The sequence below is a fragment of the Rhinolophus ferrumequinum genome, chromosome 13 (assembly GCF_004115265.2).
Source record: "Rhinolophus ferrumequinum isolate MPI-CBG mRhiFer1 chromosome 13, mRhiFer1_v1.p, whole genome shotgun sequence".
NCBI classification, from domain to species: domain Eukaryota; kingdom Metazoa; phylum Chordata; class Mammalia; order Chiroptera; family Rhinolophidae; genus Rhinolophus; species Rhinolophus ferrumequinum.
The window spans coordinates 17711660-17736245 of record NC_046296.1 but is presented as its reverse complement, the minus strand read 5'-3'; the positions used below and the strand labels follow the sequence as shown (position 1 = coordinate 17736245).

Sequence of the window (24586 nt, the reverse complement as noted above, 5' to 3'; positions counted from 1 at the left end):
AACTCAGTTTCTAGGAAGGCTCCTCACCACAATCAGAGCTAATGATCAGTTTGATGAAAACAAAGGTACCAACTAAGAGACAAATGCTTAGCACACAGGATTGGGTATTGAGTATGCCAGGACTTGATTTAGAACTGCATTTTTCGGAGTTATATTATACAGAAAATTATGGTAGTAAATTAGGCTCCGAGACGAGCCCACGTTCCGGGTGAAAGTTAGAGTTTTCCTGATGCCTGTCCTGAGAATTCTAGACAGATCCTGGGCTTTATCTCTTCCACCTTTGAAAGTCTATGAAAGTCGACAATCCACAGCTGCCACAGCCAGGACGAAGCTGTGGCCATGGAGCTGTGGCCCAGCTGCAGAGAACACACTCACACAGACGGCCATAACTGGCGCCCTGCCGCATCCTCAGGTCCTCGGTGGAGTGGTGCAGGCTGGGCACCGCTGCAGGGCTCCGCGCGGGGCTGCGATCTGGGAGCAGGAACAGAAGGGGTTTGCCTTGGCAGCCTGGCTGGAGCAGCACAGCCTCTCTCGTTAACGAGGTACACATTTATCGTCATTTCACCTAAATAAAGTGGACTGCAAGACAAGTCTCTTCCCCTTCCAGGAAGAAAGGGTGTTTCGGGTTTTTTGTTGTTGTTCTTGTTCTTGTTTTGGGAGGGAGGGGGCGTTGGGAAGCAAGTTAACAGTCTAAGCAAGATTCGAGAAAATGTTTGTACTGTTGAAAGTGAGATAGATACCCAATTGATTCAATAGGCACCAGGTGTTGTTGATGGCCTGGTTTCATCCCTGATTGCACCACTGACTGGCTGTGTGACCTTAGACAAGTTACTTAACCTCTCTGTGTCCCAGGCTCCTCATCTGTAAAACAGGGATGATGAGTACAGTACCTAGTCACCGGGTGATTGTGAGGATGAAGTGAGTTAACACATGTTGAACACTCAGTGCCTGGAATGCGGTAAGCTACAAATATGTATCTGCCATTATTATGATATGCTAAACACTTCCCTCATTTCAAACAGTTCATCTAAAGAGATTCATCAAAGCTCTTTATTTAGCAACTTTATCAAGTTTGTTCTGATTATTGCATTTATCTGATAGGTCCAGCAAGGCTGGTGCCTGGGCATCTCGACTCTGGGATATCAAGAGTGGAGGAAGGTTGCAGGTTTGAGGTGCACACGTGGACCACGCCATTCTCCCTAATGGCTCCAGGCCCTATGGATGAGATGGACACCAGATACCAGGCCGATCAGCCCTGACATCCTTGAGATGACTCCACCCCTTCTACCATCTTGATGTGCTTTGGTTTCTGCCGAGACTCTTGGCTCTTCGTGGGTGTTCAGTGGGAAAAACTTCAAGCACTTACTATAAACACACCATCTCTACAGCATTTTTCAACCCTGCTTTCTAAATTCCCTGTTCCCAGGCCATACCCCGGACCGACCCAGTGCAACCCTCCAGGGCGGGGCCTAGGCTTTAGGATGAATTTCATATCCCCAGGTGAGACTGCAAGGTACAGTCAAGCTGAGAACCAACTTTCTTCCTAGAGATGGTTCTGCTCTGGTGGTGGGGACAACATTGGGGTGTGGCTGGGGTCCCTACAGACCTGCCATTGAAGGAGGCTAAGGAATCTCTAGAACCTCAGAATGTCTCCAAGATCATGAAGTCCAGGAAGCTTCCAAGTTCCAAGACTCTATGGCGACTAGTGTGGGCTCAATCAGGCGCTGGGGCCCGACACAGTCCCCACGTGCCCACAGCCCCCGCGTGCCCACAGCCCACCAGCGTGTGGCCCGACTCACTGCTGGTGGAGGAGACCGACTTTCCGATGTCAACCAAGGAGCGGTGGATGGGCTTTTTGGTCTGGTGACGGTGTTTCCTCAGGAGGACATAGCTGACCCTTTCCCGGAGCTCTGGCCGCAGGAGGCCGTCCTCAATTTGCTTCTCAATGACATCATCTAAGTGGGAAACAAACACGCCTTGTGGTGTGGGACAGAATGACCAGGGACGTGGAGGTCTTCATTTTCATCTCCTTTAGATTAAAAGTGAGCTAAAGGAGGCAGGGGATGTGGAAATAGTCCTGGATCTGCCACAAACTATTGAAACTTGGGTAAATCATGAACCCTCCGCCTCCTTATAGGTAAAAGGATATGTGTGTCCGTGTGTGTGTGTGTGTGTGCCTACACATGTGGGTGCATGTGTGTATGTAGAATGCTCTAGCAATTCTATGTGAAAAGTAAATGAAATCACACACACGAAAGTACTGTGTTAAGTGGTTTTTAGTCCTAATGTGAATTCTTTTTAGAAAAGTATTTTGGGCAAAATACTTCCAGCAAAACTATATATTTTGTGAACAAAATTCACAAAAAGTTTTAGGGACAATAAGGCAAACCACCCCCTCCCTTCAGCACCCCACTAAAATGAGAGCTAATTTCCTAAAGATGCATGATGATCCCTTCACCCTGACAAGAAATAGGTTGCCATGGCAACAGGTGTCTCTGCTGTCACTAAGAAGGCCCTTTCCCTTTTGCTCCATTGCTGGATGGCATTTCAGAAGATGATAAGTTTTCCCCGTTGGAACTCTACATGGGACTGAAACATGGAGTCACTGTGACGCTGCCTTGCGAGCATCAAAAGCCTGGTCTCTGCAGAATCAGGCAGGTGTCAAAGGTGTCACATCGACTGAGGGTGGGCATGAGGCAGGAGGGGGAGGGGCTGCCGGGTTTGCGGGACCTCGTGGTCGCTGCCTCACCTATGATCTGTGGTAAGGAGCCGCTGTCCAAATCAAGCAGCACTGTTCCTGTCTGCAGGCAGGTCCGGAGCTCGAACAGGCTGTGCAGGGACAGTGTGGCCACATGGGGCTTACTCCAGCGTTCGCCTCCTTCCTCCACCTTTTCTTCAAACTTTATCCACCTGGAAGGGTAAGGACGGGGTTCAGCATGGCCATGCCCTCAAGGGGAGCTCCTGGCTGGGTCTCCTCAGGAGAGGGGTGTCATGCTATGCACGATGGGTGTGCATTAGACTCCTGTGCAGAGGATTTCTTGGGGGCCCTCTCAGTCTGTCTTCCTCTCCTCACGCTCTAGGCAAAGCGGCATCCAGAGAATGACCATAAATGGGTATGAGAGATCTTGGGGGGTGGGGGGTGGAAATGTTCTAAACTTGGATGTGGTTATGGTTACACAACTTTGTACATTTACTAAAAATCATTTAAATATACACTTAAAATGAGAGGACTTCAGGGTATTCTATAACAACAAAGCTGTTGAAAAAAAGTTTCAACTGACGCTTGGTTACCTGGCACTGGTCACATGTGGTCAGTGTCTGCCTTATGGGGTGTGGCTACTGGGGCAGGGAAAGAATTTCCTGACCGTGGGTTCTACTGCAGGGCCTGAGGTTTCCAAGCATCCACTCTGGATTTTGGTTCTGAAATTTCTGGTTAAAATCCAAGTGTCATCAGGGGGAAGGACAGAAATTAAACCAAGAATGAGTACGAATTTGTCCTTCCTGGAAGCCCTGGAACCGTAGGCTGGGTGGAGGGAAGGAAAGGCCTCGTGCAGACGCAGCACTGGCCTATACTTCCTCTGAAGAGGGCAGCACCAGGTGCCCGGGAGAGCTCCTAGGAGAGCTTTGTAAGACGTCAACCCCAAATCAGTGGGGAGCTTCACGTTATTCCAATCAAAATCCCAAGGGAATATTTTTGGACTACGACTATCTAATTCTAAAGTTCCTCTGAAAAAGGGACTATCTGAGAATGGTTGGGGAAAGTCTAAAAAAGAAGAGGAATGGGGATGGGACATGCTTCTAGCAGATATAAAAACTTGCTGAAAAGCTTGAGTAATTACAAGGGTGTGATTTCAGTCCAGATATAGACAAGTCCCGAAACAGACCTGGGCCCCCACAGGAATTTGGATTCTGATGGAGAAGTTGTTTAAAAGACGACCAACCTAGAAATAAAGCTCCTTCTCACCAAACATAATAGTACATTCTACAAGGATTAAAGTCTAAATAGAAAAATAAATCAAAAATAGAATATTATTGAGCTTTGAAAAGAAAGGAAATTCTGACATATGCTACAACATGATTGAAACTTGAGGACAACATGCTAGGTGAAATAAGCCTGTTATAAAAGACAAATACTGTACGATTCCACTTATCTGGGGCACCTAGAGTGGTCAGATTCATAGAGACAGAAAGTAGGAGAGCGGGTGCCAGGGGCTGAGGTGAGGGGCAGTGGGAGTTACTGCTCAGTGGGTACAGAGTTTCAGTTTTGCAAGAGAAAAGAATTCTGGAGATATTAATAGATGATGGTGCTGGTTCCACAACAGTGTGAAGGGACGTATGCCACTGAACTGTACATTTAAAAAGGGTTAAAATATTAAAGTTTATGTGATGTATATTCCACCACAATTAAAATACGTAAATAAAAAATTTTAAATCTATAAAAAAATACATAAATACGCTAGAAGAGAATATAGGAGAATATTCTTACATTCTTGGTTGTGAAGGTAGACTTCCTAAACAAAATATAAAACCATAAAGGAAAAAAATGGTCAGATTTTGTTATAAGAAATAAACATCTGTATAACAAAATAAGACATAAATGAAGTTCAAGGAAATACAACATACTGGGAAAATATTTGCAACAAACAGGGCATCAAAGGACTGATATTTATAACATAACAAAGCTCCTTCATATCAATAAAAAAAAACCTCAAATTACCCAAATGAAAAGTGAACAATTCTGAAAAGAAATAAAAATGGCCAATAAACATATGAAATGATGCTCGAGTTTGCTAGTAATCAAGGACATTTAAATTACTGCAAATGAAATAACATTCTTTACTTCTCATATTGGCAATAATTAAAAAGACTAACAACTTCCTATGTTGATGAAAACAGAAGAGAGAAGAGGTGAGTGCTCAATTGCTGGTATACAGTATACGTCTGTATGTATACACTGTATGTATGTATATACTGTATGTATGTATACATTTGTATGTATGTATACACTGTATATATATATATATATATATATCTTGTATGAATATGTATAATGTATAGCGTATGCACTACTGTATGTATGTATATAGTATATGTATGTATACACTGTATGTATGTATGTATACACTGCTTTTGTAATTTTACAAACAATAAAAAAATAAGAAGGTAAAGGCATTCAAAGCCAGAAAACACCATGGCTGATATTTTAACGACTATCATTGTAGAGCTTTGTGTGCATGATGAATGCACGTGGGTGCACACACATGCATGCACACGCTTTTACATTATTGACACCATAATATCTAATGGGTCTCCTTTCATGTTTATAAAATCCATATCATTTTAAAGGCTCTTTAGAATTCCATTTTATGGGCCATAATTGACATGAATACTCTTCACTTGGTAGACACTTATTTAGATTATTTCTAATTATTCTTTATTATAACAAGGGCTGATTTGAATATCCTTGGCCTCTGCCCACTAATTTCCTTAGGACAAACTCTCACAAGTGGAATTGCTGTGACTGCACATTTCTAAGTATGTGATGTTGCCAAAACTGTTCTTCAGAACGCTTGTGCTAATTTATACTTCCACCACTGTCCAGGAGACCTCACATTTCTCTGAAGTCTATCAAACTCTAGTATTGTCACTCTTTTTCACCTTGGTTCATTTGGTAATTTAAAAATCCTATCACATTTGCATTATTTTGATTACTAGTGAGGTTGAACATCTTTTCCTTTGCCAGATTCCCTCTTTACACAACTGCGTGAGCACTTCGTATTATCAATACTTAACATCTTGATTCAATTCCTTTTATTTGAGACCAGTTAACCAGATGCCTGGCAGGGCATTGGGAGTGTGAATGAATACAGGCTGGGGAGGTTTGACTAGAGGAGGCCTGAGGGGTGAAGACCTAAAACATGGGCGGGGGCTGGACCCGAGACCACACAGACACTTGTCTTGGAGACTCAGTGTCTCTGACTTTTTTTAATGGGGAAATCTATTGGGGGGAACATCATCTAAATGATGAAAGATCCAAGTCTGTGTGACACCAATACAAAGTTTTTCTAAGAGGTTTAACAAGAAGGTTTACAAGGAAGACATCAAAGGACAAGTCCAAATGTTTTGGTCAAAAGCATGCTCACCTTCTCCCTGAGTCTTTCTTCTATTCAAGCAACCACATTGCCTTTCTTCCCCTCAAAAATACACAAATTATACTGTTACCTTGCCAGTGAAGACCCTTTTGCTACTCCTCAGCCTAACCCATTCACGCAAAGGTGATGTATCCCAGTGAACGGGCCACTTGAGTTGATTTTTCTCTGCACTGTCTCATAAACATCCTGGGGGACATTCTTGGGCAGCTCCCTCCCACGACATCCCATTCTTCAGCTTTCTGCCTATACAAATGCACCTCCACCTGAAGGAGAGGGTGAGAGCACGCCTCCTCTTTGAAACATCCTGTATTAACTCCAGATTGCAAGGACCATGAGTCCTCCCCGCCTCCCAGGACTTCAGCTGTTTGTATTGCGACAGGCATCCACAAAACATTAGCTCTGTACGCAAACAGATGAGGGCACCAACCCACTTGAGCACAATCTGCAGAAAAGCAAAGTTACCTATTCCTGGTTCATGGTAATACCAGAACTAGCTACCAGCATCCCTTGAGAACTTGATTTCCAAAAATTCTGGGATACTTGACAACTTCACTAGGGAACACCTCTCCAGTCTTCTTTGCAACTATTTCGGGAATCCAGATGTTGAAACAGCAAGCCTGCACCGTGGAACTTAATTCTACGTTTTCAATGGCTACAGCTAGAAACTAGCTCACTTTCACCTTGAGTGGAACATGGAAACGTGGGGGACCCAAGACCTGCAGCAGTGGTTTTCAGCTTCAGCTCCCTATTATTATAGAATTGCCCGGGGAGATTTTTAAAATACTGATGCCTGGATGGTTGCCCCATCAGGAGAGTGGCCTGGCCATGGAAACTCCCAGGTTATGTGACGGTGCCTTGAGGGTTGACGAGCCCTTGCTCTGTAATAATATAGAACTGTGGGACTAGGGATAGTTGGACCTGTTTGAGATACCAAGGCAGTAAAGTCGCTCTGTGCACATGGGTCCCATTCCCCTTCTATAAGAGGGGACATGGCCTCTTTCCCTTAGAAGGGCCCAAGAACACCAGCTGAAAGAGTGAAACCAGATCTCCACAGCCTCCTTCTTAGCATGGCCATGCTACGCTTTCGTTTCTCTGATTTTATAACTGGAGTGCATACTCTACACCAGTGTGTGTCAGAATTTAATGTGCATACAAATCACCTGGGCCTCTTGTTAAAATGCAGTTCTGACTCAGTAGGTCTGGGATGGGGTCCAAGATTCTGCTTTGCTCACGAGCTCTGTCATGCAGGGTCTCTGCTCCTGCTCCCCGCACAAGAACGCAGGATATGGTGAGGCCAAAAAGGAACACCCACGAAGCCATAGATAGGGGAGTCATACCACTATATTCTTGCTGGCAGCTGGTCGAGACACAAAAGCAAACATCTACCAGTACCCCAACGAGGGTTCTTCCTGCACCCCAGTCTTCCTGACAGCCGGGTGAGACAACAGGAAGTAGGATCCACACGATCCACAATCCTCCATCCACACTTGCTAACCCCACTTGCTAGCCGCAATCCGCCATCTGCTTCTCCGCCAGCCAGCTAACCAACCAACCAACCAACCAACCCCCTAGTGTAGCCATGGCAGTTAGATTAGTGGCTAATGGCTAACTGGTTACAGCTGATGGCCATCTAATAATCAAGCCAGCACCTTTTCACGTGAGGCCGAGAGCCTGGAAACTGCTCTCTGGGACTCTGTCCCCACAAGCTCCCTGGCATGCTGATACTGGTGGCCACCTTAAAGGGTCATGCGTCTATACAGTAGAACGTCCTCTTTCTTCTCTGTTTTCCAGATCTGACCCTTTTTTTCTCCATTGTCCAGCAAGAGTGCCACTTCCTCTATAAGCTTCTCTCAGTTATCCTGCTGGTTTCTCCTGTAACAAACACCTAGGACAGGTGTTAAGCAAGCATCCGTACCACCTGGAAGGCTTGTGGAAATACAGATTACAGGGCGCCAGCCCAGAGTTTCTGATGTCATAGGTCTGGGGTGGCGGGGGAGGGAGTGCCAAGAATTTGGACATTCCCAGTTCATGCTGGGAGCTGGGAGCTGGGAACAGCTCCCAGGTCATGTGATGCTGCTGATCCAGCCGCCACACTTTGAGAACAACTATCCTGGGATGACGATTCTGAAAGTTGGTTGCACATAAAAACACCTAAAATGCTTTTAAAATCTGTAAGTGGAGGTCATGTCGTAGACCAACTTACATCAGAATATCCGGGTGGAACCCAGGCAACTCTGCTACAGACTGTTCTAGGTAAAAGTCCTGACTTCTGGGGCTCAGAGGCTAAAATAACAATGAATTGTAGTCAATTGTGTGTCCTGGTTGTTTGGTGTATACAGATGGTCCCTGACTTATGATGGTTCGACTTAACAATGTTTTTACTTTACGATGGTGTGAAAGAGACAGGCACTCAGTAGGAACCATACTTTCTGAGCTTCGATCTTTTCCAAGGCCAGCGATATGCGGCACGGTACTGTCACGACGCTGGGCAGCTGCCACGAGCCACTGCTTCTAGTGAGGCACGCGATCAATCACCAGGGTAAACAACTGATACTCTACCGTGTACTGTGTTGCCAGCATTTAGGGGATATCGTGTTTTTGCCTCCATCGTGTCTACAAAATGCCCATCTGTGTCTGCTGCTTCTGGTGACAAGAAGAGGAAGGCAGTTACTCTCGAGATGAAATTCAAGATAACTGTCCAACTGTAGGCTAACGTAAGTATTCTGAGAGCGCTTAAGGTCGGCAAGGCAAGGCTACGCTACGACGTTCAGTAGGTTAGGTGTAGTAACAATATTTCCAACTTCCGATATTTTCAACTTACGAGGGGTTTCTCGGGACTTAGCCTCACGGTAAATCAAGGGGCATTTGTACCTGCCTCCCCAAACAGGCGTCAAGCCTCTGGAGGACAGGGACTGTGTCTCATCTGGTGTCCCATACGGCCTCTGCCCAGAGCTGCCTTCATGAAATGCTTGTTCCGTCCTGCGTGAGGGTAGCAAGGCCTCACTGATGACTTTGGGTGAATGAAGTCTGGCTATGCAGAAATGATCGGGGAAAAGACAGCTCGACCGTGGTGGGTTTGAGAGTGCTTGAAAACACTAAGAATGATCTCAGCAGTGATCAGCATAGTCTAGTAACTGCACAGACATACACACAAAACTCAGCCGGGCGGAAGCTGCCTCCTGATGGCAGAAGACACCCCCACCTATGAAATAGTCTTGTGAAAAAGTCACACTGGACTCAGATAAGCCTGGACCCAACTATCACTTTAGAGGAAATACAGGGGCAGAGGAACAGGTTAAATGCCACACAGGGACACATACAATGAACAAAATGCAGAATGTAGAAAACGGTACAGGGCAAATAACGCAATTTCTTTTACAACAACTACAAAGGAAAAACAAAGGAGGAACCTGTAGATTAAAAATGACTTAAGAGACATATCTCTCAAATGCAATGTGTGGACCAATTATATTTTAAAACTATCAGATGATCTGGGAACTATGGGCACGGTCTGGATAATTCCACGAAAATAAAAAATTACTGTCACTTTTTTAAAAATGTAACAGTGCTCTTGAGGTTGTGATAAAAAGAAAGAGGCCTTTACCCAAGAGAATTGAAAACAGGGTGTTAAAGATATATTTGCATATCCACGTTCATAGCAACATTATTCACAATAGCTAAAAATGTGAACCCAAACCAAGTGTCCACCAATGGATGGATAAGCAAAATGTGGTCCATACATACGGTGGAATATTATTGAGCCTTAAAGATAAAGGAAGTTCTGATATATCCTATGACATGGATGAACCTTGATGACAATAGGCAAAGTGAAATAAGCCAGTCATGAAAGACAAATACTGTATGATTCCACTTACGTGAGGCATTTAGAGATGTCAAAATCATAAAGATAGAAAGTAGAATGGTGGTTTCCCAGGGTTGGAGGGAGCGGGGAACGGGGAGTTACTGTTTAATGAGAGATTCAGTTTTATAAGATGAAGAAAGCTATGGAGATGGATGGTGGTGATGGTTGCACTAAATGATGAATGTATTTAATACCACTAAAAATACACTTAAAATAGTTAAGATGGTAAATTTCATGGTAAGTGTATTTTACCACAATTAAAAAAAAATGGAAAAGAAAGAGGCCTTATCTTTTAGAGACACATATGGAAATATTTACAGATGGAATGATATGGTGTCTGGGATCGGTGTCAGCATGACCCAGTGTGTGGGCCTGGGGCGGTGGGCGGGGCTAGAGATACAGTCTGGCCATGAGTTAGCCAGTAACCATTGACGCTGGGTGGTGGGTACATGGGGGTTCATTCTACTACCTACTACTTTTGCATAAATTTGAATTTTCCATAATAAAATGTTTTCAACCACTTTTCAGAATGAGTAAAGGAATGGGCTCTTTAAAGAGCCTCTGACCAAAGCCAGGTTTCAACTCTCGGAAGCCTGATAAAACGGTTAGTGTGTAATCCCAAGCAACTCTGCAAAGTGACCTTTGTGTCACAGTTGGCTTCAAAAAGTGGGGAATTAGAATTGGCAAAGCAGGTCAAGTGGAAAGAAAATCTCCGGGGTGGAAAAGGACTCTCAGGGATTTTGTCTGGGCCAGGGGCGGGCACAGGCACCCTTCTCCCAGCTGGGAGGGAACTAAACAGAACCTCGAAGAGTCACATGTCACAGAAAGCAGTTTTCTGTCACGCTTAGGGGGTCCAGAGGGGAGGCCTTTTCGGTGACTAGTAACTCGATGACAGATATTAGAGGAAGTTGCTGTTCAGTTAATACCAAGAGTCGTAGAAAGTGTGTGGCGCGAGCTACCAGGTACAACCAGGGCTTTCCAATGCTCAAACCACGGGATGTGAGAAGAAAAGGGAGGTGCTGTTTAAAGAAGGATCTGGAAAGGACTGAAAACGGAGAGACCTGAATTCTAGTTCCATCCTCAGATGGAGACTTAAATTATAAGCCCCACTGACCCTGCCCTGGCTGGCATGTGGATCAGCGGCTCTCAGCCTAAGCTGCTTTAGGATCATCTGGGAGATTTTAGCAAATTTCAACATCCAGGCTGAACCCCAGAATCTCAGGAGCCAAAGAATCCGACATCAGTGCTTTTTTTAAAAAAGACATAGGTTTTTGAGGAGACAAAACAAGGAGTGGGCCATTATGTAAAAAGCAAAATCTGGAGAATACAGATAAACATTGTGATTGGCGTGAAGGTCTTTTCTGTACTTATTTTGCATATCGTTATCGTTACATTGTGTCCTGGTTAATTTGCAAAAATTCCCCTAATTTTAAAGATTTTTTAAAAAATATAATCTGCTATAGAATGCAACCTTTAACGTCAGGGTTATGTTGCCTCTAAACATTTGTTTTAAGACTTATATTTGTGAGAATTTGTTTCTTAGATGAAGCTGAGCTTACCTAAAAGTTGTGAGTACACACCCACACTGCAGGAACGCTCTATCCCACTGACTTTACTCTGTAACTGTCCCATCCCTACGCCACCCAGCACCCTGAGACTTGACATCCGTGTGTTAGTTACAGTATCACGACATGGTGTTTCCTTTTCTGCCTAAGGCCTGTTGGCAATAAATTTTATGACTCTAACAGATTCATTTCTTAAAAGTAATATGAATGTGAGTTTTTCCCCATTATCTAGGAAAGCTATTTAACTTCATATTGAGTCACATCAGAGACCTGAATTTTCCGGCAGAAACCAAAGGCCAGTGTGAATTCTCTTATAGGTCAACAAAGACTTTTCCTAGAGATGTCTGAGGAACCAGCAGACACTCCCCATGTTCAGTCTTTGACAGAGGCACCAAGAGATGATTTATGGGAGGAAAGCTTTTAAAAAGGGGAACTCCTAAGAGCAAATTCTTCCCCATTTGTATAATTTATTTGGCCAATTCTTACTATATAATGACAAGCACATGCATTAAAATATGTATGTGAAATAATGCAAAAAGTTGTGTCTATAGTTGATTCAAACTACACATATGGTGTATATGCTCACAAACCCAATTCGACGGTGAATTTGAAAGATTGTAAAGTGCAAAAGACTGAGGGGCAGGCATGGGTCAAGGGCCAAAATGCGTATCCAAAAGTTTAGAAGGTGCCAGGAGGGGCTGATGAGAACCCAAAAGGCCTCACAGGTGTCTTGGGGTATCCACCCCAGACCAGACCCACATATTGTCCCAGAGATGATTAGGTCCAAGGATACTGACTCATGCCAACCAAGCTCACGAGGGCTGATGTATAAACCCAAAGGCCAATTTATTTAATTTACAATGAGATTCATAACAGTCATAGAGGGTCTTGGCATGCAAGGTAGTGTGATGGTGGGGCTTCTCCCCTCCTGACAACTGCAACCGTGGGAACTGTCCAAGGATGCCCTCTGTTGGGGGTAGGTGCTTCCTTCTGCTGACCAGCCTCCAGGGGCTCTGAGAAGCTGCCAGCCGGTCAGGGAGAGCCCCTGCCTTCTCTGCTCACTTAACTAGCCTTCCCACCATACTCACTGGCCAGCTAATCCCATCTTACCACCCCGGGTCCACTGTGTGATGGCTCTGTCCCCTTGGCTGTGGACTGGTGCTTTCCCAACCTGACCTCAGGACCTTTGAAGGTGGCCCCTCTTGGTCGGCTAGGTCTCATGAAGCCCCTCCCTATGCTGTGCTAACTGTAAGTGATCACTAAGTCCTGGGGGAAGGAGCCCCCTAGCACAGACCCCATTCTGTGTTCACACAGGTCAAAGGTGAGAGCACTGGCTTCGGAGGCCTGGGGGAACCTTGCCCACTTCTCTCTGGGACTTGATCCAGGTTCTGATTCGTATAAAATCACTTTTTCCCACTTGCCCAGCATAAGCATCAGGTCAGTGTCTGACTGTTGGAGGGAGCGGGATTAGATATTGGATGGGAAAGTAGCTTGATAATGACAAATAGATAAGCATCAAATCAAAGTCAAACAACCTTAAAAGACCTTTTGGCAATCTGCAATTCCTCCAGTCAACTCTCCCACTCTCCTCTACCCTTCAACGAGAGATCAGTCTGGAAATCACCAGCCCAGAACTCTCTCAACTCTGCTAGGAGCCCCCAACCTGTGTCCAGGGCTCTACACCCTCCTTCCAGCAGCCCTTCTCTGCTTCTTGCGTCTTTAAACTATTCTCTTTCATCTGGTTCCTTTCCGTTAGCCTTCAATACGCTCAGATCTTTTTCATCCTCAAAAACAAAACACAAAGGCCTCATGTTCCCCTTGAGAGTCTTCTCTAACTCCCGCCCTTCAAGATACAAGGAGTATCTTGAAAGAACTGTCCGACTGAACCCACATTCGCCCTTCTGACTCTCTTCTCCACCCTCTGCCCCCGTCCCTCCCCCAAGACTGCTCGGGTCTCTCCATCCAGTGATAGTCTCCAGTTCTTCCCCCCACTGGGGGCCCCTCCCTCTCTCTTAATGTCTCCCTGCCCTGGTTCCCTCTTGCTCCCCTCTCTCTGTGGCTGCTCCAGCTCTGTCTCCTTGGAGGGATCCCACGTCCTCTGCCCATCCCTTATGCGTGTTCCTAGGGGCTCTGTCCTGGGCGCTCTCCGCACTTTGCAGATCTCAGGCACAACCATATCCTTTCCTGTGGGTTTGATGTCCACCTGGAAGCTGAACTCCAGGTCTCTATGTCTACATGGCGACCTGCTAGACACCTCCCCATGGAGTGTCCTCAAGCACAATGTGTCCAAAATGAAACTCATCATCAACCTCCCCCAAAGAAAACAAAACAAATTTCCCAATGCAACCAAACCTTGCAACTCCTCTTGTGCTTCCTAAACTGCTACCATGAGTTACCACTTGCTCAAGCTGGAAACCTGGGCATCGCCCTGACGATCCTTCTCCCCTACATGGAATCTGTTACGAAGGCCTGTCGTTCTACCTGTTAAAATATGTCTCAGATTCAGTAAAAAGATCAGTGGTTCCCAGGGATTAGGGAGGAGAGAGGAATGATAGAGCACAGAGGATTTTTAAGGCAGTAAAACTATTCTCTATGATATTATAACGGTGGATACATGTCGATATATATTTGTCCAAACCCATACAGGGCACAACACCAAGAGTGAACCCTAATATAAACTATGGACTTTGAGTGATTATTATGTCGGTGTAGGTTCATTGATAGTAGCAAACATAATCCTCTGATGGGGGTGTTGATAATGGGGGAGGCTGTGTATGCAGGGGCGGGGACACAGGGAACTAACACTGTACCTTCTGCTCAGTTTTGCTGTGAATCTAAAACTGCTCTAAAAAATAAAGTATGTTTAAAAGAAATTTATACACACATATATGTTTAATCTCTCTCTTCTCTTCTCTCTCTCTCTCTCTCTCTCTCTCTCTCTCTCTATATATATATATATATATATATATATATATATATTTGAGACCTATTTTTTAAGTATATATATATATATATATACTTAAAAAATAGGTCTCAAATCCACCCCTCTCTCTATTCCCACTGCCAACCTCAGGGGCAGGGTCTCGTCATCTCTCACCTGGACCAGCCTCCTAACCGACCCAATCTTATCTCCTTCTGTACATTCTCCATCCTCCACACTGAAGCCAGAGTGATCTCTCCAGCAGACAGTCCTGTCCTTCTCCTACCCCCAAACCCCTCACTGGTCCTTCGAAGCCCTCAGCATCGAGTTCAAACTCCACAGCACGGCCAGCACAGGACCTGCCACTCCCGCCACCCCCTACAGTCCAGCCACAGGGAATTTCTGCCTCTTCTTTTGTGTCTGTGTCCCCTGGTCCGGGGCCTCCTCCCCCTTCTGTCCCCTCTCCTGGCTAACTTTGACCATCCTCAGGTCTCAGTATGAACACCTCTTCTTCCTGGACTTCTTCCTTGACCCCTCTGGTCCTGTTAGGTGTCACTACACTGTCCCTTCAGAACACCCCATCACCAAATGCCGTTATTCACTTCTGTGTCCCATGAGACTGAGAACAGGGACGGCAGCTGTTGTGTTTATCTTTGTATCTCTAGCACCTGGCCCAGGGCTTACAGATAGGAAACCCTTAGTAAATGTTAGCTGAATGAATGGGTGAGGTTTGTTGGCTTCTGTGCTAAGAGCTCTGAGCTTCCTGCTCTGCTTTATACATAGTAGTGGTCAGCTCTGGCGCCAAAAGGGTGAGCCCAGGTGAGCGGTGAGAACAGAGGGCTGGAGGTGCGTTCTGCCCCAGACTAAAAGCAGAAACGATGCGAGGAGGGCAATCTATAAGCGCTTAAGTGGGAACAGTCTCAGGGTGGAGACAAAGTTCAAGCTTTCCCTTCCGTCCCGTGTAGAGTGAGAAAGCATCCCCACCTATGTGCTGAGAACAGTTCAGGACGTTTGAAAATGTCCAGATATGTTTTAACCCAACTAAGCTGACCCACTTCTCCTGCCTCTCTTTCTGTCCATCCCTGGTCACGGCAGGAATGTTCTCAGAGTGTATGTGTCTCGTAAGAACCTTCTGGCAAGTTCATGCTTTTGGTCTTTTCTTGACTTGAGATCAGAGGCAGCTTGGATTTGAAATTTCAGAGCTCTTGGAAGGCGCTACGCTCTGGATATTTTCGAGTAACCCCAAAGGGCCCCCCACTTTTGGGCAGGTTCCAGCTCAGGTCGTTCTCCTTCCCTCCCTGTCCTTGTCCCCGGGCCAACTTGGACTTCAAAGAGGACGGAATTCTGGGTGAATTGTTTGCTGGCAGCGAGGGAGTCTCCGGCCCCCACCCACCTGACCTAGCCCTCCCTTCAGGCAAGGTCAGTATCCGAGGCAAGCTGCATTTCCCTCCTGGGAAAGCTAAAGACACAGTTAATAAAAATCTATCTTATTAATGGCCTGACCTACCAGCATTGATCACATTAGAAATGACAAGTCCCATTGTGCACAGAGGGCCAAGGCTCTGAGTAGCTCAGAAAGCCCTTTAAATCCGTCTCGGGGTAACTCCTTCTCCACGGGTCCAAAACATCCCCCAAACTAATAACTCTCCACAAAGCACTGCCGGGAAAATTCCTCACGGATTTGAGATTTTCACTCTGTTAATCTCCTAACTCAATAAAGCAAACACTCCTGCAGCAAATATAATACTTTTATTAAAGGGTCCCCCCCCCCCCGTTCTCTTTGATGTGGGTATAGTCCTGCCACACACCCCCAGCCCCACCCCCACCACCCGGCTTGAGTGTCTGTGTGAGGTGTTGGCCCCCCTCCCCACCATTTTCTCCTGTTACTCCAAGGAAGCCGAGAACCCACTAGGATTTGCTTATTCGTGAATTCTGGAAACTTCTGAGACTGCTGATTAACCTGAGGAGATCCCACAGCCTGTCAGCTGCGGGAAATGCTTCCCATTCTTTTGTGAGGGTGACTGGCCCCAAACCGGCCTGGCCCCAAGCACCTCTACCGTTCCAGTGTGCCTGAAGGAGCCCCCAGCACACCTTCCTAGGCCAAGGTGGACTTGTTGGCCAACAGTCAAACCCTCCCTCTGACCTCTCTAGAGGTTTACTGGTCATACCTCCAACAGTCAGCTGGAAACAAGATGGGGTCAGCTGGAGAGATTAAAGGAGACTGGGGTAGAGAAAGGAGACGTGGTAGGGAGGCCCCAGCTCCTCTCCTCACTGCTTCCAGCACCCAGGTCGTCCCTCAAGCTACTCCTCTCAGATCTGCCTGGAATGGGGTTCAACCACGTTAACTTCTTCCAGTCACCACTTTCCTCTCACTGTTGGTTTGAGGTCCACTCAGGTTATACTGAGGCCCTTCCAGGGCCTCCTCAAATGCTGTCCTCAGAAAGGCTGGTGGGAAAACCCACCAGCTTGCAGATGGTAACAGTCAGGCCCCTTCATATTTCAGGAGGAGCCTCCTTCTAGAAACGTCATCATCTATAGCTTATCAGTTTTTTTGCAGGGTCTGTAGTGGGAAAGGCTCTATGGATCCACACTCAGGGAGACTAGAAAGTGGGGATTTTATCTATGGGGCAGCCAATCAGGTCTCTGAGGGTCCTGAGGCCCTCAGAAAGGGCTCTGTGGGTGTACATGAGAGGCCCTCTTCGAGGGTCTGGTTCTGGCAATGTTACCAGGGGTTCTGGATGCAGACCGTGCCCCTGGTGGGGAGAAAGCACCCTTTCCCTATTGGGCCTCTGAGAAGGCCCTTCTCAACTTTCCTTCTCTCTATTTGAATCCTTGGACAGAAAAATGCTCTTGTCTAGAGATGCACTAGCGCCTCAGAGGAATTAATCCGCAACAGCCCAGACTGGGCCCTGATCATTTGAAATGTCCTCCCCTCTCTTGTCAGCCCTGGAAAGATGTCCTAGGTTCTGCGGCTGTTCCCATTTATCTCCTCCCCCAGTAGAATTGCCTCCAGACTTATGTCCTCCCGTGGAAATAAAATACAGAGTCTCTGGAAGTTGGAGGAAGGGGAGAGAGGTGCCTAAGAAAATGGGGAAAGCAAGACAAAGCGCAGAAGCCCTCAAGTCGGGGAGTGAGACGGGCCTGGGCTAGACTCCAGACTTGGCTACCGGCACGTTCTGACCCTTGCAAGCTATTTGCCCCTGAACCTCAGTAAAATGGAGATAATATAATAGTTCCCACCTTCTCAGGGTCATTGTGCAGCCTGAGTGAGATGCGCCTGGGAGTTGTTTCGCACATAGTACGGGCTTACTGAATGGGCTGATGAGAAGGCTCAGTGGCTTCCAGTCGGGGCCTGAGCCCGGCCATGAGGCCAGGAAGTCATTTCTTCCCTGAGGCCAGTGCCAAACATCGATTGGCTAGTTCACCCAACGGCCTTTCTTCCAGGACAGACTGGGGATCGGGAGTGAGGTGGGGAGGGAGCTTGGGGATGTTGAAACCTGCCCCTCTTCACTCTGCAGAACAACTACCCAGGTGAGTGAGGTTGGTGGGGGAGGGAAGAACCCAGGCCGTGGTTGGGGGCAGCTGCCAGGCTGTGGGCGTCATGGTGGCCCCCTGGCAGAGCCAGTCCTGGGCACAGCTGGTCCATGCATTCTCAACTGGGGCAATATCAGCCCCAATGGGGTGAAAATTGGTTCTTGGGGGAGCAAACAAGTTTTAGATATTACAATGGTTTGTGGCACTTCAAAGCTCAGCCTTACCTGATGAAATCTTATTTCTCAGAAGTATTTCATTTCTCTCATTAGCAATAAATTCTAATTTAATAAAGTGAGCTTAAACTGAAATTTTCTCGGGATAGGGGATGCTAATACAGAAGAGGTTGAGAAACACTGGTGTGATCTGTCTTGCAGTCTCTCCACTTCCTTCCCAGGGTCCTCCTCTGCCTCTCACCAGCCCCTCCTACCAGATCCTTCCTCCTCCTCCTTGCGCTCTTGGCAGCATATAGCACTGCTGACCAGTCCAGTTCAGTTCAAAGGTCACTCTGTCCCAGGCACTGGGGTCTCGCCAGCACTACTTATCCTGATCCTCTCTCGGCTCCCGTGACTTCACCCCGTGGTTCCCTCCAGCCTTCTATCTCTCCTCTCCCTTCTACTGCCGCTCCCCATGCCCGCCTCCATAGCTCCGCTCGGCTGGTCCTGCCCCAAACTCCACCAAGGCCCTTTTCTTCAGTGGCCCCCTGGACCCTAGCCCAGCCGGTTTGGTGCTTCCCTTTCTATTACTAATACAGCATTTAGTTTAAACCATTTGACATGAGAAAATACAGGCCTGGTACTATTCTCTCAGGGTCTCATGGGTGTCTGTTCTACCTTACCACTCGGATTTTAATTTCCTTGAGGATAAAGACAAAATCCTAAGTTTCTATTTGCTCCTTAGTGTCTAACCCAGTTCTGGATACCAAGGAAGGCAGATGGGAAGCTCTTTAGGGCCCAGGAAGGTCCCTGGCGGAACTCAGAATGCAAGGTGTCATTGGTTGGTGGTCTTCCCACCAGGAGGGCCAGCCCAGCCTGGATCCTGAGCAGACCGCAGTGGGAGGACCCCCTCTACTTCCCACCTGGGGCTCTGCTCACCTGGCTGACTCCTTCCACTCCATCTGGTCTCCATCATGCTGTAGAGTGTCCATCTCTGTGAAGAGGGTGGGGTTGGGAGCCTCATCTTCCTCCCCCAGGATGTCCTGGAGCTGCTCAGCAGCTGGAGACCCTGCAAAAGGAGGAGAGTATGGTCCACTGAGTGCCCCGTGAGGGGCAGAGGGCTGCAAGGCCAACTGAAATGGAGCCAAGGGCAAGGAAAAAGTATTTCCTAATTCAGTAAAACTAAGTCCAGCTTCTGGGTGAAGCTGAATTCAAGCCTCTGTGCATTGGATGTGGGTGAGATAGTCTTTGAGAGAACAGAGATGAAAGGATTTAGCCTGCATCCAAACTCCAGGGTCTTGTAGCTAACAATGAAGGATGGAACATGGCCAACGCCGGGGCGGCAGCAAGGATGGGGAGTAGAATAGAAAAGTGAAATGAGAAAAACTCTGACCCAACTTCAGCATAACAAATCCCAGAGGGATTCCTTTCCCATTGGGCCCCAAACCAATTTCCAACATTGGCCTTGACGGGATAGGCAGCTGTGTGAAAGGACGTACTGGCAGCCGCGTGACACGGAGGCCCACCTTCTTCATAGGCAAAATGACAGCCTGTTCCCGAGCTCCTAGTCTGCTTTCCAACTGCCCACTGGACGCTGCCTCATGGCTGTGTCTCAGGTACCTCAAAAGTTAGCATTCCAGTACTGAACGTGTACCCCTCCCAACATGCTTCTCCTGTTTTCTTCTTCCTTCCTTCCTTCCTTCCTTCCTTCCTTCCTTTCTTCCTTCCTTCCTTCCATCTTTCCTTCCTTCCTTTCTCTCTCTCTTTCTCTCAATTTGAATGGGTGCCTGCTATGTTCCAGGTGCTACAAAACAAAGCTATGTAGAAGGCCCATATGTCCTTGCTCTCTTAAACATCTGTTCTAGTGGCAGAGACGGACAATAAACAAGTAAACAAATCCACAAACAATTATTTCAGGTAGTGATAAGTGTTCTGAAAAATAAAATCACCAGGGAGCTAAATTAGATAACAGGATCAAGAAAGGCCCCTCTGAGGAGGGCGTATTTGAATGGTGACATGAAATATGGCAAGGAGCCACTTGTACATACGTGTATCTGGAAGAAGAGTGCTCCAGTGCTCCCAAGACCCCGAGCTGGAAGTGTGCTGCTCAGTGTGTCGACAGCATGGTGAGCAAGAGAAAGAGGTTTGACCTGACATCCAATGTCTTGGTTGAAGACAGAACTGTCCACCCAACCGCACAGGCTAGACACCCTGGCGTCACCTCATGTGCCCTCTTCCTCTCACCTCCACCCCCATACTGAAAGTCTCCAAGAATACATTCCCTCCTCACCGATCCTATCGTCCTGCCCTGGTTCAGTGTCTCACTGACTGTCTCCTGGGCTTCACCAGTCTTCCCTTCCTCCAAATCTCCTCCGTCCCTCAGTTCGTCATCCACTTTGGCCCTCACTTATTTCCTCATGGACTCCCAACGGTCAACAATTTCAACTCCTCTTTCGTCACACCTTCCACTGGTACTTCTTGACTTCCCAATAAAACCGGCCAGCCAGTGCCCAAACAAGAGTTCACTGGCCCAGTCTTCCTCTTTGCAGGTGTGTCCTGGGGGTACAGGGAGAGGCAGTGGGTACAGTGGAACAGTGGAGGCAGGGTGTTTTCAATCTAGCTAGCTATTGATCTGAATCTCAGTCGCCACTTACTCATGAGTGAAGCCTGAGTGAACAGGGCTATTGGGAGGAATAAACCAGAGAAGGAGAATAAGACACGTGACACGTGACACGAGCCCTGGAATGTTAACAGGTGCTAATCTCTTCACCGCCAACTCCAGCACCCAGGATCACGAGCCCTGCTGCAGAAAACCACCCAGCTGTGCCAAAGGAGGGTTTCTACTCTAGTAGGTTTCAGAAGTGTGGTCACCTTCCACTCACCCTTGTCAGCACCCTTTCCCGTGTCTCTCAGTGCCGTGCCTAACCTTTGCTCCTCTCTTCAAGCCTCTTGAACCATCTCCTACCCCACTTCGCCAGGAAAATACAGGCCTCCAGGCATGAAATCCATCAATTTCCTCCCTCCTAATCACTCTATTCTTTATTAGTGTTGCATTCCATCTTTGAACAAAGGAATCCTACCTCCAGCTTAATCTCTAGCCCCATCCATTCCCTTCTGCTGGATCCTTATTTCATCAACTAGCCTTTCCTTACCCAGGTCTTCAATTTCTTTCTCTTCCCTCTTTCGCCAGCCTATGAACAACAGCTCTTCCTAGCCTAAAATGCTCTCCCCTGAACCTCCCTGCTCTCCCCTGAACTCTCCCGCTTTCCTTTCCCTTCCTTTCCCCTCAACTTCTTGAAGGAGTGGTCTACACTTGCTGTCCCCACTTCCTCCTGACCCAGGTACTTCCCAACCTGCTGCAACTGGTTCAGTCCCACCAAACTAAGGACATTGAGTAAGGCAGAGATTGCAAACTAGCAGGTTGAAGATGTGTTTGATTCAGCCCTCATAGAGTATAAACGTTTTTGAAATTGTTGCTAACATAAAGAATTGTGAGATCTTACATAAAAATCCAAATTTCTGACTTTTCTCGAATATTTAGATGCTTTGATGACAGTGCCAACATTCCTACTTGGCAACAATCCATCAGAGCTGAGTGATGGCTGCCTGCTTTACTTGGGCATATGCATTTTAGTTTCCCACAGTCCCCACTATTCCCTACTTTGCCCTGCTAATCTCATGTACATTATGCACTTGAGCTTACACCCCCACCCTTAGATGTTTCTTGCTATCTTATATTCAAAGCACTAAGTTAATTAAATCAATCAAACTAACAGTATTGTGAAGCTATGGTCTGGCTTATCTCTTCAGGTCATCAGTGGTGCTGACTGCTCTCTGAATTGAAATACTACTCTTGGGCGATCAGATGGCTCAGTTGGTTAGAGCTCGAGCTCTCAACAGTGAGGTTGCCGGTTCAATTCCCACATGGGATGGTGGGCTGCGCCCTCCACAACTAGATTGAAGGACAACGACTTGGAGCTGTTGAGCCCTGGAGAAACACACTGTTCCCAATAGTCCCCAATAAAATTTATGAAGAAAAAAAAAAGAAATACTACTCTTGTCTCTCATAACACAGCACTTTCTGGGTATTTTTTCCTATCTCCTTGAGGACTCCTTCTCAATATCCTTCTCTGGCCCCTCTTGCCATCCCACTTAAATCTTGATCTACCCCAGGTCACCCACGATTTCAGGTCCTGCCTGTGTCAAGCATTTCCCGCTGCCCACAGGACTGCTCCATCTGGGAGTACTGCAGCCTTCTCAAGCCAACCTCAACATATTCAAAACAGCTCTGCATTGCTTCTTCCAGCCCCCCAACCCTGCCCTCCTCTGTTTTGATTAATAGCACCCCTGGCTACCCAGCCATCCAGACGAGAAAGTTGGACTCACTCCAGAAGCCTCCTTCTCTTTCACCATCCAAGTCCAATCAGACACTGACTTCTTTCCTTTGCTTCCTAAATGTTTGTGTAGCTCTCTCCATTTTCCCCACCCATTGCCACCATCTTGGTTCCGTTTCTTATTATCTCCCGTTCCTATCACTGTGGTCGCCCCCTACTGCTCCCACTGCTTCTGGTTGTCCCATCCATCCTTCCTCCCTAGGTTTCATCAGGGTTTGCTTTTATAACATTTCAAACATGTTCACGGGGCAGGCTCCTGGGAGTCAGTGCTCTTTGGGCAGCACCATAAATATTGTGTACATGAGCTAAAAATAAATTTACTAGCAGAAAACACTATTAATTTATCTGTATATAGCTCAGTGGGTCTCGTTTATGTAAATGGATTTTATACCTGAATTTTTCTATTGCTTTAAACTTCCATCTTTTTCATTGGCTTATTAATTGCTGACACTTGCTAGCAGATGTCAGAGGTTTAAGAAAATTGTGTAGAAGAAAAGCTAATAGTTGAACAAATAATCTCACTTTTTCTTTAAATCAGGAGAAGACTGACTGTTTGATTTTGAGAGGACACACCAATTTTCTGTACGATCCGAGTTCAAGAACTACTTTTCTAAAAATGTAGATTTGACCATGTTACTCTCTAAGTGAAAAACCTTCCATGGTTCTCGATTACCTAAACCCCAAGGTCTATGACATGGCTCAAAACTTCCCTTCTGATCTGGCTGTAACTTGCCTTTCTAGGTCGTGTCATGTCCCTCAAATACATGCCCTGGACTCCAGCCACCTTGACTCCAGACACCTGGACCCCAGACACCTGGATCCCAGATACCCTGGACCCCACACGCCCGGCACTCCAGCCACATCAGACCACACTAGTTCTCTGAAGAAGAGGGCACATCACTCCGACTTTGTGCCTACCATTCCCTAAGCTGGGAATCCCCTCCCCTCCTCAAGGCCAAATAAGAAGGCAAATAAATGGAATAGTCATGGGGAAGTAAGACAGGGCAGAGAGCAGGAACCAGCTTTGTCTGGGGCATTACCTGCTCCTTGGAATAGCTGAGAGCTGGGGTCTCCAGCTGTCGGCACTGCTTCTGGCCCCAGCCTGTTTCTGCTGCTGCCACCCTGGCCACTGCCCCCACACGTCCTCTTCTAGCCGGGCACAACAAACTCACTTTTGTTTCCAGTTAAGACCCAGGAGAGGCGTGGGGTAAGGAGGAGAGAGAGAGGGGGGCAAAGGAGAAAGAGAGAGAGAGAGAGAGAGAGAGAGAGAGAGAGAGAGAGAGAGAGACTCAAGTACACTGGAGAGAGAAGGCTCAGCAAAACCTCCAGCAGGCAGCCGAGTCTCCACAGCAGCAGGGGCCTGTGAGGGGACTGGCAGAACTACCCAGTCCCCTCTCCCCAGTTAGTCCAAGCACCTCTCCTCAGGCCCCTTTATAGAGACAGAGGCAGGATTTGCCTTGAGACTCCCCAGGGACTTCTTAAAGAGCTCTGGCCCACAGGTGAGCTGGCTGGAGTAGCCTGGCCGGGTAGGTCTCTCAGCCACACAGCCCCGGGTGGGGGTGGGGTTGTTGGGGGGGGGGTTGCTGTGGGGTCTCACATTTCACAGCAACCACACTTGGTCAATCATGTTCCATGGGGCTGGTTTCTCTCCTTCCCCAACTTGAAACCCCAACTCCTGATTCTCTTCCCTCTTCATCTATTTCTAAGACAAAGTCCCAGTGGGTGTCTTCTGAGAGCCAGTGAACAGTGGGAACTGGTCACTTCAGGGTGTGTGGTGAACCCCACCGAGGAATTATTTGCTCTGCCGAGAAACTCCTAATCTACTGGGTTCAGTTCAACAAGTGCTTACCGAGTACTTAGAATGTGCCAAGGTTGATTAGAGGTCACTGAGCGGCTGCTGCTCCAAGGAGCTCTGAACCCTGAATTCACTCAGGCTTAGAGCTGGAAGGGAGCTTAGTGATCATCCAGCCCAAACCCTTCATTTCACGGATGAGAAACCTGAGACCC

The 24586-nt window shown here is 47.1% G+C and overlaps 1 protein-coding gene across 8 annotated transcripts in view; it reads right to left on the bottom strand.

The window, feature by feature from the left end:
* The window catches only part of SLC4A5 (solute carrier family 4 member 5), an 81301-nt gene that overhangs the window by 38522 nt on the left and 18193 nt on the right, over window positions 1-24586 (bottom strand). For 7 of the 8 annotated variants that reach the window (XM_033125549.1, XM_033125553.1, XM_033125556.1 and 4 more), the window contains 4 exons: window positions 19125-19254; window positions 2750-2910; window positions 1800-1955; window positions 376-471 (listed from right to left, as the gene is read on the bottom strand). In XM_033125549.1, the coding sequence (XP_032981440.1) occupies window positions 376-471; window positions 1800-1955; window positions 2750-2910; window positions 19125-19254 (543 nt within the window). Of the gene's footprint in view, window positions 1-375; window positions 472-1799; window positions 1956-2749; window positions 2911-19124; window positions 19255-23619; window positions 23723-24586 lie in introns of those variants that run through there. The other variant, XM_033125557.1, reaches the window with a different exon arrangement.